Source organism: Bos javanicus, chromosome 29 (genome assembly GCF_032452875.1).
Source record: "Bos javanicus breed banteng chromosome 29, ARS-OSU_banteng_1.0, whole genome shotgun sequence".
Classification (NCBI taxonomy): Eukaryota; Metazoa; Chordata; class Mammalia; order Artiodactyla; family Bovidae; genus Bos; species Bos javanicus.
In genome coordinates, this window is record NC_083896.1 from 18987986 (window position 1) to 19006503 (window position 18518).

At 37.9% G+C, this 18518-nt stretch overlaps 1 protein-coding gene across 10 annotated transcripts in view; it reads left to right on the top strand.

The window, feature by feature from the left end:
- The window catches only part of LOC133241095 (glycerophosphodiester phosphodiesterase domain-containing protein 4-like), a 173786-nt gene that overhangs the window by 50119 nt on the left and 105149 nt on the right, over nt 1–18518 (top strand). For 9 of the 10 annotated variants that reach the window (XM_061406179.1, XM_061406181.1, XM_061406178.1 and 6 more), the window contains 5 exons: nt 2929–3027; nt 3098–3191; nt 4018–4095; nt 5310–5455; nt 5839–5921. In XM_061406179.1, coding sequence (XP_061262163.1) covers nt 2929–3027; nt 3098–3191; nt 4018–4095; nt 5310–5455; nt 5839–5921 — 500 coding nt within the window. The remainder of the gene's footprint in view (nt 1–2928; nt 3028–3097; nt 3192–4017; nt 4096–5309; nt 5456–5838; nt 5922–18518) is intronic. The other variant, XM_061406182.1, reaches the window with a different exon arrangement.

Consider the following 18518-nt stretch of genomic DNA (forward strand, 5'->3'; position numbering starts at 1 on the left):
TGCTCAAAACACACACCTCAGATTAACAAATTTCTTTTTATTGAAGTATAGTTGATTTACTTCATGCATGTAGAAGGGGAAAACGTGGAAAGAGTGAAAGATTTTATTTTCTTGGGCTCCAAAATCACTGCAGATGGTGACTGCAGCCATGAAATTAAAAGATGCTTGCTCCTTGTAAGGAAAAGTTACGAGAAACCTAGGCAGTGTATTAAAAAGCAGAGATATCACTTTGCTGACACAGGTCCTTTTAAAGAAAGCTATGATTTTTCCAGTAGTCATGTGAGAGTTGTGACAGTTGGACCATAAAAAAGGCTGAGCGCTGAAAAATTGGTGCTTCAAACTGTAGTGCTGGAGAAGACTTGAGAGTCCCTTGGACTACAAGAAGATCAAACCAGTCAATCCTAAAGGAGATCACCCCTGAATATCCATTGGAAGGCCTGATGCGGAAGCTGAAGCTCTAATACTTTCGACCACCTGATGTGAAGAGCTGACTCATTGGAGAAGACCCTGATTCTGGGAAAGATTGAAGGCAAAAGGAGAAGGGAATGGCAGAGGATGAGATGGTTAGATAGCATCACCGACTCAGTGAACATGAGTTCAAGCAAACTCTGGGAGATAATGAAGGACAGGGAAGCCTGGCGTGCTGCAGTGCATGGTGTCACCAGAATTGGACACAATTTAGGAACTAAACAACAGCGTAGTTGATTTACAGTGTTGTTTCAGGGGTACAGCCAGGTGATCATTTATAAACACATATGCATATACATTCTTTTTAAGATTCTTTTCCATTATAAATCCCTATAAGATGTTGAGTATAGTTCCCTGTGCTATGCAGTAGATCCTTGTTTTTTAATCCATTTCGTATATAGTAGTGTGTATCTGTTAATCCCATACTCCTCATTTCTCCCTCCCCATTCTCCTTTCCCCTTTGGCAGCCATAGTTTGTTTTCTATGTCTGTGAATCTATTTCTGTTTTGTAAATAAATTCATTTGTATCTTTTTTTGGATTCTGCATATAAATGAAATCATATGATATTTGCCTTTCAGTCTGACATACTTAGTTTGACAAGGTCTAGATTCATCCACATTACTGCAATTGGCAATATTTCGTTCTTTTTATTCCATTGTATCTGTGTACCACATTTTCTTTGTGCATTCATCCGTTGATGGACATTCATGTTGCTTTCATGTCTTGGCTATTGTAAATAGTACTGCAGTGAACATTGGGGTGCATGTATTGTTTCAGACCATGTTTTTCTTTAGATACATGTCCAGGAGTGGTGTTGCGGGGTCATATGATAGCTCTGCTTTTAGTTTTTTAAGGAACCTCCAACCATTTTCCCTCCTGCCAACAGTTTAGCAGGGTTCCCTTTTATCTATGCCTCTCCAGCAATGATTATTTGTAGACTTTTTTTGACAGCCATTCTGACTGGTGTGAGTTGATACCTCATTGTAGTTTTGATTTGCATTTCTCTAATAATTGGTGATGTTGAGCATCTTTTCATTTCCCTGTTGGCTATCTATATGTTTTCTTTGGCAAAAGGTCTATTTAGGTCTTCTGCCCTTTTTTGATTGGGTTGTTTGGTTTTTTGATAGTTGCAGCACTTGCAAATATTTTGTCTTCCTCTGTGGATTGTCTTTTCATTTTGTTCTTGGTTTGTTTTGCTGTGCAAAAACTTTTAAGTTTAACTAGGTCTCATTTGTTTATTTTTGCTTTTATTTCCATTATTCAAGAAAATGGATTCCAAAAAATATTGCTACAAAAACACACCTCATATTTTAAGTCCAGTATCAGCATGTGTCCTAATACAGGAGAGGAAAGACATTTTTATGAATAGCTGCATTTGATAGAATCAGATTTTCCCACATGAAAAAATTTTATCTTTAATTGACTATATCATTTCAATCATTAGTGAAGTTTGGTGTTGGGTATGCTCACAGAATCACAGAAGATTCATGTGAATCTTATTTGACAATTAAACCCTTGTGTTGTAATGCATTTGATTTGCTAATAGGTTAAGATTTCTGCATCTGTTAATAGGAGAAATTGGACTATAATTTTTCTCTCTTGTAATGTCCTTATTGAATTTGAGTATCAATGTTTTGTTGGCTTCATAAGACAAGTTAGAGAGCATTCCCTCTTTTTTATTCTCTAGGAGAGCTTGTTAAAGTGGAAATATTTTTTCTTAAATGTTTGGAAAATTAACCATTGAAGGCAGTATGATCTGGAATTATTTTGTGAGAAGGTTTAATTCAGTTGCTTTTTTATAGAGATTATGAGAGAGTGGGAACCAAGTATTCTTTACAGGCAACATAGAAGCAGAAAAACTGTATTTGAAGGAGAAAAATTTAAAGTTGTATCTTCTTGGTCTTAGTGTTCTTTCTCAACGAAATAGTGTTCTGGCCAGCAGATATTTTTCATCTGTTCAACAAATATTTATTGAGTATTTTATATGAATCAGACATATTCTGCAAGGCAGTGAAGATATAATTATAAACAAATATTGTCCTTGACCTCTTGAAACTTACAGTCTGCTGGGGAAAACATGCACTGAAAAGGTACTTACTTACAAAATATTTTTTACTTGTTACCATATTGAGTCATGTAAAAGAGTAGTGAATATTTATAATAGCCATTATTGAAGCTAAGTGAGACATGCCAGGCAGTACTCATGGTGGCCTAGCTGAGGTGGAGATGATAAATTAGTAAAGGTATCGGGCCATATACATAGCTGTGTAATTTTTTTCTCCAGAAAGCAAAGAAGGTAAATTATTGAATTCATCTAATGTTGAGCATTTGCAGGTTGGTTAGGTTAAAAGGATGAGGAAATGAGGACCCAGACACTATAGGGACACGTACATTTCCTAAGGATGGTTCTCATCCAAGATTAATGCTTGGAAGTCAGGAAATTCTTTTTGTTTCCCCAGATCCTGATTCTGCTAGTGATTGTGATATGCTCATTTTTTTTCTGGATTTTATTCACTTACTGGAAAGACAGATGGCTCACCGTTGGGCTGTCACTGCAGGTAAGCACCATTCTTAGTTGTAGCCCTGTCTGTTCAGATGTGTTCAGCCTGACTTTTGGCTTTCTCCCAGGTCTTTGCTCCCTACATACACCTGAGCAGCATAGCTATGATGGTTATTCTTTCATGGCCTTTGGCTTTCTACTTGATCCATTTGGAAGGAGAAGGTATGTTCTGTGGGTGGAACCTTGCCTGATCCTTTCGGTTCTGCCTTTAACTTCTGTACCTTACTCAGTGAAACAAGCTGGATAGATAGCCACCAGTGTACCTCTTTGAAATTCATTCAGCTTATTACTCAGTCATGCTCCTTATAGTCAGACAACCCCACATGACCTATCATAGCATTTCCCTGATCAAACCAATCTTCTTGTAAAGAGGGATTCTCTTTCTAGAAAAATAAGAATTTTCTCTCTTTTGTTACATATTGACTGTCTTGAAATGGATTTGGGTTAGGGAGAGAATAGAGGCAATTTTATTTGAACAGAACGATGGTATAAATCCCAGTTCTTTAAGTTTGTATTTAAATATTACTAGTTTCAACTCATGAACCAGGTGCAGATATCCATGGGTACATCTTAGTAACTCAGAGTAGAAGCATGTGAGTCCCTGTCACATCTGGGAACTTCCGCAGAAGCAGAAGTGTGTGCCTCTGCTACTGGTTTCCTCTCCATTCTTCACCCTAATATCATGGAAACAAATAAGAATCAGAGGTGTACATGAAACAGTTTTGAGAATGGAGTTATCTCTCAACACCCTTACTGAGAAACCAGGAGGACTTTCTGTCTGTGTCTTTTTGATTACTGGTTAAACAAGGAGTGCTTGCATCCTACTTGTATAGAGACGCAGGCAAGAGAAAGACTAGGATTGCAGTGTTGCCCTTGTGTGTTTGTATATGGGTATATATATAGGTGGAGGGTGAGTTTTAGGAAATGTTTCTGGGGGCGAGATATTAGAAGAAACAATAATTAACTCTTTTCTTTTCCTAAATTTTAGCTAGAATCAGAAGATACCAGATGACATGTAATGAGAGAAAAAGAAACAAGACGTGTAATGTGCTTACAAAGTTGAGAGGTTAGAGCTGAAGATCTATGTTCAAAAGTGACATAGGTGGTAATTTTAAAACTTAAAAATGGGTAAAATTTTTAGAGGTCTAAAATAGTAAGTGGGAGATAGCCAATGATAAATAGGTATTATGGTCAGGCTGTGTGTGTGTGTGTGTGTGTGTGTGTGAGAGAGAGAGAGAGAGAGAGAGAGCGCAAAATACTGAGTACCTGTGGTGTCAACTATCATATCAATTCTATGAAGTAGATGTTAGTAGCAAGATAGCTCCATTTTTCAGATGAAGATAATGAAGACCCAGAGGGGTTAAGCAATGTGTCTGAGTCACACAATTTGAAAGTAGTAGCATCTGGCTTTGAATTCACATTTCTGTCAACTACTGGGCTTCCGCAGTGGCTTAGTAGGTAAAGAATCTGCCTGCCATGCAGGAGACTCAGGTTCAATCCCTGGGTCAGCAAGCTCCCTTGGAGTAGGAAAATGGCAATCCACTCCAGTATTTTTCCTAAAAAATCCCATGGACAGAGAAGCCTGGCACGCTAGTCCAAAGGGTCACAAAGAGTTGGACACAACTGAGCAACCAAACACACATCAGCACTATCCCTTCTACTCTACCTTACTGCCTGAAATAGAGGCATTTAAAGCTTATCTTTGGCCTTCACTGGTGGCTCAGTGGTAAAGAATCCACCCGCCAATGCAGAAGATGTGAGTTTGATCCCTGGGTTGGGAAGAGACCCTGGAGAAGGAAATGGCAGTCCACTCCAGTCTTCTCGTCTGGGAAACCCATGGATGGAGGAGCCCAGTGTGCTACAGTCCATGGGTCACAAAGAGTCAGACATGACTCAGTGACTAACAAAGCCTATTTTTAAAGGGCTTCTGGGCTTTCTCAGAACCAACTAAACTCCTTTTTCTGAGAAGATATTCCTTAACAGTCCCTCTTTTTCCTTTGCTTCCCACCTCTAGTATAATTCATTCCTTTGTAAATTTACATTTGTTAACAGTAGTGACTTAATAATAATGCTTATATTTGGATATTCCTGTGTTTTCAAATCACTGAGAGAACATAAGGATGTGAAAGAAATATAGAGTAAATCAGTGAGTCTGCAGAGTTAGTGAACCCATGGACTAAGTATTTATTTGTTGTTGCTTGGGGATAGTTAGTTGCTTGGGATGGTTCTCCATTCCTATTTGCCTTTTTTCCCCCCTTCCTCCTCCTTCAACTTTTTCAGCTCTACAAGTGGCTATTGGATTGCCCTTTTTTCTTATCCTTTTGTGTCTCTATTTGCTTCCATTGGGGAATTTTTCTGCCTGTGTTCAGGAGAAGAATAAATTGGCACCCAAGCCGTACTTCTTTGGACATAGAGGTGCACCCATGGTAGGTCTGAGCATGAAGAATGTGGACGAGTACGGGTGTGCATGGGTGTAGAGGGCACATCAGATCCTCGGAACCCCCTGGAGAAGTAAAGGGGTTGACTTGAGATGACAAGAATAAGTAATTAATTGTAGAGGTTGGATTTGAACTCACCTAATTCTCAGTCCATTTCTCTTTATTGTGTCCAGCGACATTGCCTCAGATGAGCAGAGTCCCTGAATCAGATTTGGTAGACAAGAATGTAGGCAGGTTCTTTGAACAAAGAGCCAAGGGAATCAAGTTTTGCTTTCTAAAGTCCTTTCTTACTGGGCCCCGTCACTACCCTAAAAGGGATGTCAGCAGAAAAGACTGTGAGATTAAAGGCCTGATGTCCTTTTCTTCCACAGCTGGGGCCTGAGAATACCATAATGTCCTTTGAGAAAGCTGTTGAACATGGGGCCTATGGACTGGAGAGTGATGTACATATAAGGTAGGAAAGAAGGGACCAGGGTGGGAGGAGAAAAGACCAGTGGATGACTCCAGCCTGGCCCAAGCTGTAGAGAGGGCAAGCCCTGGGAAGTTTCTCCCTTACTCACCTGGCACATCTGTAGATAATGCACATACATGAATCACTTCTCCTTTACAAACCACAAATCTGCACCCCTACATGCTCAGTCACAGACTCATAAATCACACACACTATGTAGTCTCCACAAATAGTTCAAATTTGTGTCCCCTGCCAACATGCTTACAACTTGTCCCCATGCCCTACCTTAGCAATCTATTTAATTAATTAGTTAACATTCCCTGGGCACCTACTATATCCTTCTTCTGAGTGCTAGGGAGAGGAAGATGAGTGAGATAGAGTTCTGCCCAAGAGCTGTTCCCAGCCAGTGAAGGAGACATGGCGTGTTTACAAAGAACCTTATTCCTTTTATGGATATTAACATTTTAAATAACATTTTCCAGGGCCTTTGAATAATACTTAGGCATTTTAGTTAAATGCTTTAGATGTTTTTAACTGCAGTTATGCATTTAATGTGTTTTCTTTTTTAGGTACTTCAGTTTCAGTCTTTTCAGAATACTTGAGTAATTCTTACAAATCTAGCACACTAAATGTATAACTATATACATTGATATATTTCAAATCCTTTTATAAATGAGATGTGAACTTAAAATCACAAATCTAGATCAGTTACTCAATTTCATTTTTTAAATTGGATTTACAAAGGTAACCTTTCCAAATTACCTTAAAGATAATTTTACTTAAAATTTACTTAAAATGCCAAACACCCAAAGATTCAAGTACAAATATTAATAACATATGTATGATTTTTTGAACATACATATATTTAATTTTTCATTTCTCTACTTTGAAATGTACTTACTCACCAAGAAGACAATTAGGTCATTGAGGTTGCTTTGCCAAGTAAATATTTTGTGTTAGCCTCATTTTTTCAATTAAAATTTTTTGAAGTAAAATACAAAACATTAAATTTACTATGCTTACTATTCTAAGACGTATGTATCAGTGGTATTTTACATATTTGTAATGTTGCAGAAACTTGAGCCAACTATCTCTGTGACTTCTTTTCATCTTGTAAAAGCTTTAGACCCATTAAACAATGATGCTCCATTCTCTCCTCGCCCACCCCCCAGCCCCTAGAAACTCCTTTGTACTTTTCTGTCTCCATGATTTTGTCTATATTTTAGGTACCTCATATAAATGTATAATTCATATAGTATGTGATTTTTTTGTGACTGGCATGTCTGTCAGTTAGTCTTGTAGTCTTCAAGTTCATTCATATGTTATTTCAAAATTGCCATCCTAGAAGGATGAATAATATTCCACCGTATATATATATACACTTGCATTTTGCTTTCATCAGTTTTGACACTTGGGTTGGTTTTACATTTTAGTTATAGTTAATGATGCTGCTTTGAACATGGGTGTATAAATATCTATTTGAGACTGCTTTCAGTTCTTTGGGGTATATGTCCAGAAAGGGAATTGCTGGGTTACAATGATAATTCTCTTTTTAATTTTTTGAAGAACTGTCCTAGAGTTTTCCACAGTAGTTGCATCATCTTATGTTCCCACTTACAGTGTAGAAGTCTTCTAATTTCTCCACATCTTTGCCAACGTTGTTGTTTTCTGTTCTTTTGGTCGGAGCCATCTAATGGGTGTGAAGTATGATATCTCATTATAATTTTGATTTGCATTTCCCTAGTGATAAGTGATGTTGACCATATTTTCCTGTACTCACTATCTATTTATAATCTTCTTTGGAGAAATGTCTATTCAAGTCCTTTGCCCATTTTTGAATTTTGTTTGTTTGTTTTTTAGTTTACTGAACTTCATTTTTTAAAAATTGAAATACTGTTGATTTATATTGTTGTGTTAGTTTCAGGTGTACAGCAAAGTGATTCAGATCTATCTCCCTCTCTCTCTGTCCTTTTTCAGATTCTTTTCTAGGGTTGTATTTTTTTGCTGTTGAGTTTTAGAAGTTCTCTCTATCTATTGGATATTAATCACTTATCAGATATTTAACTTGCAAATATTTTCCCATTCTGTAGGTTGCTGTTTTACTCTATTGATATTGTCTTTTGATGCACAAAATGTTAAATATTCATGAAGGCCAGTTAGTTTATTTACATTGTTGTTGCCTGTATATTTTCATACCTAAGAAATCATTGCCAAATATATTTTCCCCTATATTTTCTACTAAGAGATACATTGTTTTAGTTTTTACATTTAGTTCTTTGATCTGTTTTGAGTTTTTGTATATGATGTTAGGCAGTGATCCAGTTTTATTCTTTTCATGTGAATATCCAGCACCATTTGTTGAAAAGATTGTTATTTTTCTTTCTGTTGAATGGTCTTGCCACCCTTGCCGAAAGTCATTTGACCATATATGCAAGGGTTTATATCTGGACTGTGTTCTGTTCCTTGTCTGTCTTTATTCCAGTACCCTACTGTTTTGATTACTGTAGGTTTGTAGTAAGTTTTTAATCAAGAAGTGTTAATACTCTAGTTTTGTTTTTCTTTTTTAAGATTGTTTTGGTTGTTTGGGATCCCTCGTGATTCCATATGAATTTTAGGATGACTTTTTCTTTCTTCAAAAAATGTCATTGGAGGACAAGATAATAAGAGAGTAGGATAACCATGACCTTGTCTGCTTCCATGGGCACACCAGAACTGCAACTACTTACAGAGAAACTATCCATGAGAATGACCTGAAGACTAGCAGAAAAGAGCTTCTGCAAATAAAGATATAAGGAAGGAACCACAGTGAGACAGGTAGGAGGGGCAGTGATTTGGTATAGTTAAGACTTTATACCCCAGGGTAGGTGAGCCACAAATGCAAATATAAGTATTATCACAGAAGTTCTTCCCAAGGAGTGAGGAGTTTGAGCCTTATTTTGGGATTCCCACCTCAGAGGTCTTGCACTGAGAAGATGAGCCCCCAAGAGCATTTCACTTTGGGTGAGTAGGGTTTACTTTTGGAAGAGCCAGAGGACTGTGGGAAATAGAGACTCCATACTTAAATAGAAAACACAAACCCCCACACACTCATGAGATTCAGGGCAGAAACAGTGATTTGAAAGAATCTTTTGTCAGACTCACTTGATGATCTTTGAGAACCTTTTGGAGAGACAGGAGTTAGTTGAAACTCATCATGGAAACATAGACACTGGCAGCAGTGGTGCTAGAGAAGACTCTTGAGAGTTCCTTAGACTGGCCAGGAGATCAAACCAGTAATCCTAAAGAAAATCAACCCTGAATATTCATTGGAAGGATTGATGCTGAAGCCGAAGCTCCAGTACTTTGGCCACCTGATGCAAAGAGCCAACTCACTGGAAAAGACCCTGATGCTGGGGAAGATTGAAAGCAGGAGGAGAAGAGAGTGACAGAGGATGAGAGGGTTGGATGGCATCACTGATGCAATTTACATGAACTTAGGCAAACTCCAGGAGATGATGAGGTACAGGGAAGCCTGGCATGTTGCAGTCCATGGAGTTATGACGAGTTGGCCATGACTTGGTGACTGAACAACAACAGTCAGACACTTCTGATACAACCTTAAACATACTAACATTCACATTTGGGAGTGGGGGTGGGGGTCTCATAATGAGAAGCCCTTAAGAAGGAAATGGCAACCTACTCCAGTATTCTTGCCTGGAAAATCCCATGGATAGAGGAGACTGACAAGCTATAGTTCCTAGGGTAGCAAAGAGTCAGACATGGTTTAGTGACTAAACAGCAAGTAGCAGCAGCAGAAAGAGGAGAGAGAAAGGTGTGCAGAGAATATATTTGAAGACATAATAGCAAAGGAAACAGACATCCAAGTCAAAGAAGGACAGAGAATACTGAACAGATCAAACCCAAAGAAGTTCACACCAAGACAAGTTGTAATTGAAATGGCAAAAGTTAAAGAGAAAATCTTAAAAGCAGCAAGGGAAAAGCAAAAAGTTATGTACAAAGGAATTTCTATAAGATTCTGAGCTGAGTTTTCGGCAGAAACTATGCGGGCCATGAAGGTCAATTAATTAAAATAATAAGCAGGAAAAATACATAACCAGGAATGCTCTACAAACTTCTCACTCACATTTGAAGGTGAAATAAAGTTTTATCCAACCAGTCAGTCCTAAAGGAAATCAGTCCTGAATATTCACTGAAAGCTGAAACTCCAATTCTTTGGCCACCTGATGTGAAGAACTGACTCATTGGAAAAGACCCTGATGCTGGGAAAGATTGAAGATGGGAGGAGAAGGGGACAACAGAGGATGAGATGGTTGGATGGCATCACCAACTCAGTGGAGATGAGTATGAGTAAGTTCCTGGAGGTGGTGTTGGACAGGGAAGCCTGGCGTGCTGCAGTCCATGGGGTCACAAAGAGTCGGACACAACTGAGTGACTGAATTGAACTGAAGGCTAAAAGAATTCAGCTCCATGAAACTAGCTTTACCAGAAATGTTAAAGGGACTGCTCTAAATGGAAAAGGCCACAACTAGAAATATGAAAAATTTGAAAGGAAAAAGTTCATTGGTAAAGGCAAATACACAGTAAAGGTAGAAGATCATTCACTTATAAAGCTAGTAGGAAGGTCGCAAGGTAAAAGTAAGAAAGTCATCAATATCCACAATAAGTAGTTAAGGGATGCACAAAATAAGAAGATGTAAAATATGATGTCAGACCAGACATCTTGTGGCTGTGTTGTGCTTGTGAGCCCTGTAGGGCCAGGGAGGACTGATTACTGCATGGGGAGAAGGCCAACAGTGGCTTGAGGAAGGTCCTAGCCCTTCTGCACTTAGGTCTGGCAGAGCTGATTTGGAACAGTGAGGCAGTCCTTCCCAGTCGCTAGGATAATCAGCTGATTGGCCACACCTTTGAGTAAACACCAAGATATTGAAAAGCCAGATGAAAAGCTCAGACTGTGGTGTTGAAACAGATTAATAAGGAACTTAATGATTTAGCCCATAAGCCTTCAGCAGTGTTTTTTCAGGTCCATTTGGTGCAGATACATTTCATTGGCAAGCCGCAATTATGGCACCTAATGACAGCCCGTATGAAGGTGGCATATTCTTTTTAACAATTGATTTTCCTACAGACTGCCCCTTCAAACCACTTACCATTGCATTTACAACAGGAACTTATCATCCAAATATTAAAAGTAATGGTAGCATTTGTCTCCTAAGATCACAGTAGTCTCCCACTTTAGCTATATATATAATGTTCAAGCTGGTTTTAGAAAAGGCAGAGGAACCAGAGATCAAATTGCCAACATCCACTGGATCATGGAAAAAGCAAGAGAGTTCCAGAAAAACATCTATTTCTGCTTTATTGACTATTCCAAAGCCTTTGACTGTATGGATCACCACAAACTGTGGAAAATTCTGAAAGAGATGGGAATACCAGACCACCTGACCTGTCTCTTGAGAAATCTGTATGCAGATCAGGAAGCAACAGTTAGAACTGGACATGGAACAACAGACTGGTTCCAAATAGGAAAAGGAGTATGTCAAGGCTGTATAGTGTCACCCTGCTTATTTAACTTCTGTGCAGAGTACATCATGAGAAACCCTGGGCTGGAAGAAGCACAAGCTGGAATCAAGATGGCCGGGAGAAATATCAATAACCTCAGATATACAGATGACACTACCCTTATGGCAGAAAGTGAAGAGGAACTAAAAAGTCTCTTGATGAAAGTGAAAGAGGAGAGTGAAAAGTTGGCTTAAAGCTCAACATTCAGAAAAGTAAGATCATGGCATCTGGTCCCATCACTTCATGGGAAATAGATGGAGAAACAGTGGAAACAGTGTCAGACTTTATTTTTTGGGGCTCCAAAATCACCACAGATGATGACTGCAGCCATGAAATTAAAAGACGCTTACTCCTTGGAAGGAAAGTTATGACCAACCTAGATAGCATATTCAAAAGCAGAGACATTACTTTGCCAACAAAGGTTCGTCTAGTCAAGGCTATGGTTTTTCCTGTGGTCATGTATGGATGTGAGAGTTGGACTGTGAAGGAGGCTGAGCACCGAAGAATTGATGCTTTTGAACTGTGGTGTTGGAGAAGACTCTTGAGAGTCCCTTTGATTGCAAGGAGATCCAACCAGTCCATTCTGAAGGAGATCAGCCCTGGGATTTCTTTGGAAGGAATAATGCTAAAGCTGAAGCTCCAGTACTTTGGCCACCTCATGCGAAGAGTTGACTCATTGGAAAAGACTCTGATGCTGGGAGGGATTGGGGGCAGGAGGAGAAGGGGACGCCAGAGGATGAGATGGCTGGATGGCATCACCAACTCGATGGACGTGAGTCTGAGTGAACTCCGGGAGTTGGTGATGGACAGGGAGGCCTGGCGTCCTGTGATTCATGGAATCGCAAAGAGTCGGACACGACTCGGCGACTGAACTGAACTGAACTGAACTGAAATATATAAGCAGCATCACATTCCATCAAATTTCATTAAAAACAGCAGCATACCTATTCTTTTCAAATGCAAATCAAACATTCTCCAGGACAGATTACATGCTAGGCCATAAAACAAGCCTCAGTAAATTTAAGAACACTGGAATTATATCAGACCTCTCTCTCAACCACAGTGCTATAAGCTTATAAATCAAATAGAAGGAAAAAACCTGGAAAACATACAAACATGTGGAGGCTAAAGAATGATACTAAACAACCAATGATTCACTGAAGAAATTAAAGAAGAAAAAAATAATATCTGGAAGCAAAATGAAAAAACAGTGATCCAAAATTTATGGAATACAGCAAAAGCAGTTTTAAGACAGAAGTTTGTAGTACTACAAGCCAACCTTAGGAAACAAAAATAACATAACCTTACACCTAAAATGATTAGAAAAAGAAGATCAAACACAACTCAAAAGTTAAGAAAAATCATAAAGCTGAGAGCAGAAATAAGTAAAAGAGACAGAAAAAAGTAAAGCAACAGAAATGATCATTGAAAGTATGAACTGGTTCTTTGAAAAGAGATGCTAGATTGTTAAATCTTTAGCCTAACTCTTCAAGAAAAAAAAAATGAGACCTAAATCAATAAAGTCAAAAATGAATAAGGGAAACTTAATAACAAACAGCACAAAAATAGAAAGGAGCATAAGAGATTGCTATGGAGCTATCAATGACTCATTAATGAATTTGGTAAAGTCTCAGGCTATGGAATTAATGCACAGAAATATATTGCATTTCTATATACTAAAAGAACTATCAGAGAAATTAAAATAATCCCATTCACAATGACATCAAAGAGAATAGAATACCTGCAAACAAATCTTACTAAGGAGCTAAAACATGTGCACTTCGAAAATTGCAAGACATAATAAATGAAATTGCAGATGACAGAGAAGTATAGAAAGATACACCATGCTCATGGACTGGAAGAATTAATATTGTTAAAATGACCATACCAACCCGATGAAATCTACAGATTCAGTGCAATCTCTATTAAAATGTCAATGGAATTTTTCACAGATCTAGAACAAATAATTCCAAAATTTTTATGGGAACACAGAAAACCTCTGAGTACCCAAAACAGACTAAAGATAGAAGACTCCCTCCAAAGTATACTGTAGAGCTACAGTAATCAAAACAGGATGATGTAGGCACAAAAACACACATAAATCAGTGGAACAGAATAGAGATCCCAGAAATGAGTCCATAGTTAATATATATCCATGGAGACTAAAATATGCAATGGGGAAAGGAAAGACTCTTCTAAAAATGGTGTTGGGAAAACTGTACCACTTTCTCACACCATATACAAAATAAACTCAAAATGAATTAAAGTCTTACGTGTAAGATCATAAAACATAAACTTGTAGAAGAAAACATTGGTAATGTACTCTTTGACTTAAGTCTTAGAATTTTGAAGGGAGGTCTGTTTCGTTAGGCTAAGGAAACAGAAGCAAAAATAAATGAGACAACATCAAATGAAACAAGCTTTTTCTCAGTGAAGGAAACTCAATTGAAAAAGCTGTGTACTGAATGGGAGAAGATATTTGCAAATGGCATATCTGACAAGTGGTTAATATCTTAAAGTATATAAAGAACTCATACAAGTCAGCATGAAAGAAACAACCAACTAAAAAATGGACAAAGGACCTGAATAGACATTTTTTTAAAGGAGACATTCATGTGGCCAACAGACATGAAAAGATGCTCTATATCACTAATCAACAGGGAAATGCAAATCAAAACCACAATGAGATATCCCCTCACACATGTCAGAATGGCTATTAACAAAAAGATAACAAATTATAAATATTGGCAAGGATGTGGAGAGAAAGGAGCTCTTGTGTACTGTTGATGAGAATGTAAATTAGTGCAGGCACTGTGGAGAACAATATGGAAGTTCCTAAAGAAATTAAACATAAATACCATATATTCTAGCAATTCCACTTCTAGTTGTATATATGAAGAAAATGAAAACACCAGTTTGAAAAGATATGTGCCCCACTGTGTTCACTGTAGTAGCTTTATGTACAACATTCAAGATAAGGAAGCAACCTAAGTACCCATCAATAGGTGATTGGATAAAGAAGAAATGATGTGTATAAATATGCCGTATTTCTCAGCCATAAACAGAATGAAACTAGCCATTGGTGACATACGTTTGTACCTAGAGATAATTATGCCAAGTGAAATGGAACAAACATAACCAAATAGAAACAGAGTTAGTTATAGATGCAGAGAACAAACAGATGGTTGCCAGAAGGGACGAGATTTGTGGAGAGGAGAGAAATAGGTGAAGGACCTTAGGAGGTACAAGCTTTAAGTTAAAAAATAAGTAAATCACAGATATGAAATTCAAAGTGTGGCAAATATAGTCATGTAATATCTTTGGTGACAGATGACAACTAGGCCTAATGGTGATCATTGTTAAATGTACAGAAATATCAAATTACTGTGTAGTCTACCGAGAATTAATATAGTTGTAGTTCAGTTATTCTTCAATTATATTTCAAAAACAAGCAAGCAAACAAAAACAAGCAAGCAAACAAAAACTAAACAAACTCATAGAAAAAGAGGTCAGATTTGTTACTGGAGACAGTGACTAGATTTGTGACTCAGAGACAGGAGTGGGTGAAATTGGTGAAATGAGATGAAGCAGTCTTTCAGTTACAAGACAAATAAATATAGGGATGTAATATGTAACACACTAAAGATAATTAAGGAAAAATATTTTTTAATTTTCTTAATGTTGTATCTAGTTCTTCTTCGATGGCTCAGTGATAAAGAAGCCACCTGCCAATGCAGGAGACATGGGTTTGATCCTTGGGTTGGGAAGATCCCCTGGAGAAGGAAATGACCACCCACTCCAGTATTCTTGCCTTGGAAATTCTATGGACTGAGAGGAGCCTGGCGGGCTATAGTACATGAGGTTGCAAAAGAGTTGAACATGATTTAGTGACTAAACAACAACATCATCAATATTGTACCTGAATGAGATGATGGATGTTCACTAAACGTAGTATAATCATACTGTGATGGATGTAAGTCAAATAATTATGTTGTATGCCTTAATCTTGTACAGTGCTGTATGTAAAGTATATTTCAATAAAACTAGGGGGGAATCACTGAGATTTTGATAGGAATTGCATGAATCTTCTCTTTGCTCTGGTTAATAGTAATATATTAACAATGTTAATTTTTTCAATCCATAAACATGGGATGTGTTTACATTTATCTGTGTCTTCCTCCACTTCTTTCAGAAATATTTTCTTGTTTTCATTGCATAAATCTTTCACCTCCTTTGTTTAAGTTCATTCTTTTAAGTACTTTATTCTTTTTGATGCCATTTTAATTGAAATTGTTTTTGTAATTTCTGTAATTAGTGACCAGAGTGGAGATTTCTTATATTTGGAGTATAGGATCTCTTTCTGACACCCTGAGTCTTACCATGCTTTGCAAGTTACTTCATGAACCTGTACACAGATTCTTCATTCTTGTGTATAGAAATGCAGCTGATTTTTGGATATTTCCTTGGTATTGCTGTTTTGTGAAATTTATTTATTCTGTTTTTTGTTATAGAAATTTTAGGCTTTTCTGCATGTAAGAGTTTTTGTTGTTCAGTGATTGTCATGTCTGATTCTTTGTGACCCTGTGGACAGCAGCTCGCCAGGCTTCCCTATCCTTCACTATCTCCCAAAGTTTGCTCAAATTCATGTGCATTGAGTCGGTAATGGTATCTAATCGTCTCATCTCTGCTGCCCTTTTCTCTTTTTGCCTTCAGTCTTTCCCGTCATCAGGGTCTTTTCCAGTGAGTCGGCTCTTCGTATCAAGTGGCCAAAGTATTGGAGTTTCAGCTTCAGCATTAGTCCTTCCAATCAATATTCAGGGTTGATTTCTTTTAGGATTGACTGGTTTGATTTTCTTACAATCAAAGGGACTTTCAAGAGTTTTCTCTAGCCCTGTAGTTTGAAAGCATCAATTCTTTGGCACTCAAACTTCTTTATGGTTCAGCTCTCACATCTGTATGTGACTACTGGGAAAACCATAGCTTTGACTATACAGACCTTTGTCAGCAAAGTAATGTCTCTGCTTTTTAATACACTGTCTAGGTCTGTTATACATTTCCTTCCAGGGGCAAGCATTTTTTAATTTCTTGGCTGAAGTCACTGTCCACAGTGATTTTGGAGGCCAAGAAAATAAAATCTGCTACTGTTTGCACTTTTTCCCCTTCTATTTGCCATGAAGTGATGGACCCAGATACCATGATCTTAGTTTTTGAGTGTTGAGTTTTAAGCCAGCTTTTTCACTCTCTTCTTTCATCTTCATCAAGAGGCTCTTTAGTTCCTCTTTGCTTTCTGCCATAAGTGTGATATCATCTTCACATCTGAGGTTGTTGATATTTTTCGCAGCAGTCTTGATTCCAGCTTGTGATTCATCCAGCTCTGCATTTTGCATGATATGCTCTGCATATAAGTGAAACAGGGTGCCAGTATATAGCCTTGTCTTATTCTTTTCCCAATTTTGAACCAGTCAGTTGTTCTATGTAAGTTTCAAACTGTTGCTTCTTGACCCACATACAAGTTTCTCAGGCCACAGGTAAGATGGTCTGGTATTCCCATCTCTTAAGAATTTTCCACAGTTTGTTGTGATCCACACAGTCAAAGGCTTTAGCGTAGTCAATGAAGCAGATGTTTTTCTGGAATTGCCTTGCTTTCTTTATGATCCAATAAATGTTGGCAGTTTGATCTCTGGTTCCTCTGCCTTTTATAAACCCACCTTATACATCTGGAAGTTCTTGGTTCATGTACTACTGAAGCTTAGTTTGAAGGATTTTGAGCATGACCTTACTAGCATGCGAAATGAGTGCAATATTTCGGGTAGTTTGAACATTCTTTGACACTGCTCTTTTTTGAGATTGGAATGAAAACTGACCTTTTCCAGTCCTGTGGCCACTGTTGAGTTTTCCAAATTTGCTGGCATATTGAGTGCAGCACTTTCACAGCATCATCTTTTAGGATTTGAAATAGCTCAACTGGAATTTCATCATCTCCACTAGCTTTGTTCGTAGTGATGCTTCCTAAGGCCCACTTGACTTCACACTACAGAATGTCTGGCTCTAGGCAAACCATCATAGTTATCCCGGTCATAAAGATCTTTTTTTGTATAGTTCTTCTGTGTATTGTCGCCACCTCTTCTTACTCTCTTCTGCTTCCGTTAGGTTACATTTCTGTCCTTTATTGTGCCCATCCTTGCATGAAATGTTCCCTTGGTATCTCCACTTTTCTTGATGAGATCTCTAATCTTTCCCATTCTGTTGTATTTCTCTACAGTTCTTCTCCTTGTTCATAAAGAAGACCTTCTTATCTCTTTGCTATTTTCTTGAACTCTGCATTCAGATGGGTTTATCTTTCCCTTCCTACCTTGCTTTTCACTTCTCTTATTTTCTCAGCTGTTTGTAAAGCCTCCTCAGACAACCACTTTGCCTTCTTGCACTTCTTTTTCTTTGGTATGGTTTTAGTCTCTGCCTCCTGTACAGTGTTACAAACCTCTGTCCATAGTTCTTCAGGCACTCTGTCTACCAGATCTAATCCCTTGAATCTGTTTGTCACCTCCACTGTATAGTCAATAATAAGGGATTTGATTTAGGTCATATCTGAATGGCCTAGAGGTTTGCCCTTCTTTCTTCAACTTAAGTCTGAAGTTTTCAATAAGGAGCTGATAATCTGATCCACAGTCAGCTCCAGGTCTTGTTTGTGCTGAGTGTATAGAGCTTCTCCATCTTTGTGTGCAAAGAATATAAGCAGTCTGATTTTAGTATTGACCTGTAGGTGATGTCTATGTGTAGTCATCTTTTGTGTTGTTGGAAGAGGGTTTTACTATGACCAGCGTGTTCTCTTGGCAAAACTCTGTTAACCGTTGTCCTGCTTCAATTTGTATTCCAAGGCAAAACTTGCCTGTTACTCCAGGTATCTCTTGACTTCCTATTTTTACATTCCAATCCCCTGTGATGAAAAGAACATCTTTTTTGATGTTAGTTTTAGAAGGTCTTGTAGGTCTTCATAGAACTGGTCAACTTCAGCTCTTTTGGCATTAGTGGTTGGGTCGTAGA